The following is a 2145-nucleotide window of genomic DNA, read 5'->3' on the forward strand; positions in this document are numbered from 1 at the left end:
GAAAAAAGAAAAACTTGAACAAAGTACAGAACACACAAGTATGGGCTTGGCCTTCCACTTATAAGGCTAAAAGAAATAGCCCATGGCCTATATATAAGCTCCTGCCACATATATGAGGAGACTGCTAGTGCTTGCATCATTACATCATTTTGGAGGAATTCAACATGTGAAATTAATTATAAATAAGCTAAGGATTTTAGAATGTACGTATTAAAAACCATATGAAATACTGAAATTATTCATTTTATTGGACTAACAGAATTAGCTCGTATCTTCTTAATTGTAGTTATGTCACTAATATGACAATTTTAATTCAATTGCGATGATTATAAGCGTGTTCAATATGATTTGAAAAAAAAAAAGTATTGATTGCCGCTAATCATAATAAAATAAGTAAGAGCAAATGTAGTGACTACCAAATAAAATTCAAAAAGATTAATCCAGAAAATGCTGAAAATAAAATCCTAGGAAAAAAGTAAAAGAAAACACAATTGGAAAAAGAAAAAAAAAAAAAAAAAACCAAGTCTATGATTGCAATATTTTGCACCTTGTTTATTGTCTCTCATTAAAATCACAGAACTCAGAGAATGGAGGAGTTCGCAATTGATGAGAAGAAGCATTAGGCATCTGTGCTGAATCCTGCCTGTAAGGCAACATTGGCAGCTGCCTGTTTAGACCACTGGAGCTTACAGGGTGAGCCCTCGGACTAATCATCATGTTCCCTACCAGCTGATGATGAGTTGTTGGAGGATCAAAATAAGTAACATCTTTAATAATGCTACATGCTCTCTCGCTACTGCACTCGCCAGAAAACTGGTTCAGATCATCGCCATTCGCCATCATCATCGTCATCAACGTTGAACTATTGGTAGGATTATTAACATTGAGTGCTGGAAGCATCTGATTATGCGAAGATGTCGGATGATCAAATTGACTTGTACAATAAAAGGGTTGTTGCTTGTTATTGAAAGCTTCTAATTCCAGACTCTTTGGAACCAAGGCATTGGCAAAAGTAGCAGCCATCGGATTTGGTCTAATGTTATGACTGATGGGTCCTCCATGAATAATCCCTGACTTGGAATCAACCATGAAATAATGGTCACTCTCGCCTCTTATCTTCATAACCCTAGCGGTTGCAACTTCAATCTTGGACTGAAGAACACTTGCAAGTACACTAAGTTCGTGAAGTTGCAATAGGTTTATACGATTATCCCAAGCTGGATACTTAGCTTCCATATGCGCCTTCCGCATTTTTGCTATATCCTCATCAATTTTCTTCTTCCGAGCAATAAAAAAATGAGATAAATCTTGATTTCTCTTACGATCATTATCCTGAGATCGGTATCTATTAATAATTCGCCTCATTTCATAGCGGTTGGAAGGCCATGTCTCAATATCAAACGAACGATTATTGAATTTAGGACTAAAGATGATTATGCATGCATCTACATCACAAAGAATATGAAATTCTTGCACTTTCTTTGTCAGACCCTTCTTTCTTTTGTGATACGTTATCATACGAGACTTCTCATTACTTATCAGTTCCATATTTAGCTTTCCACGCCCCATATCTCTTGATCTAGCAAACTGGAGAAAGTTTTAGCAACGATTGATCACCATCCGTAAGTAGGGAAAAGAAGAAGAAGCCATTGATTGTCAAAAATATGCTTAAAACGCTATATTAACATACCAACAAAAAAGCCATTATTTCAGTGGAAGAATATATGATTGAATAGGCAAAGACAATGAACAATTTGAATCAAACTGGAATGATCATTAAAGAAAACTCAGTAGAGCAACTAAATAGCACAAGGAAAATAAAAAATAAAACGTTGTCAAGAAGTTTATACAAAAAAGAAAAGAAGGCTGCACAATATATAAGGGAAAAGAAAAACAAGCAATAAAAAGTAAACAGAATGAAGAGAGTTCTTTTTACTATATATAATAAAGAGAAGAGAAGAACCTTAGAGTGTAACGGTCTTCTTCACAAGCTTCTTATAGATGGAATAGAAGAATAATAATGGAGTTTATATTTTCTTCATGACTTTATAAAGGAGAAGATTATGCGTATCTTAGTGAGTCTTGCTATTAAGGAAAATGAGTCATAATTGCTTATATTTTGTATCAACAAATTAGGAATTAATT

General features: G+C 34.3%; 1 protein-coding gene across 1 annotated transcript; it reads right to left on the bottom strand.

Annotated features, from left to right (window-relative positions):
* Nucleotides 1-254: 254 nt before the first annotated feature.
* LOC8268851 (floral homeotic protein PISTILLATA) lies at nucleotides 255-2145 on the bottom strand. The gene has a single exon (XM_002514260.3). The coding sequence runs from the start codon at nucleotides 1567-1569 to the stop codon at nucleotides 553-555; it is 1017 nt and encodes a 338-aa protein (XP_002514306.2). The 5' UTR covers nucleotides 1570-2145; the 3' UTR covers nucleotides 255-552.

Source organism: Ricinus communis, chromosome 3 (genome assembly GCF_019578655.1).
Source record: "Ricinus communis isolate WT05 ecotype wild-type chromosome 3, ASM1957865v1, whole genome shotgun sequence".
NCBI classification, from domain to species: Eukaryota; Viridiplantae; Streptophyta; class Magnoliopsida; order Malpighiales; family Euphorbiaceae; genus Ricinus; species Ricinus communis.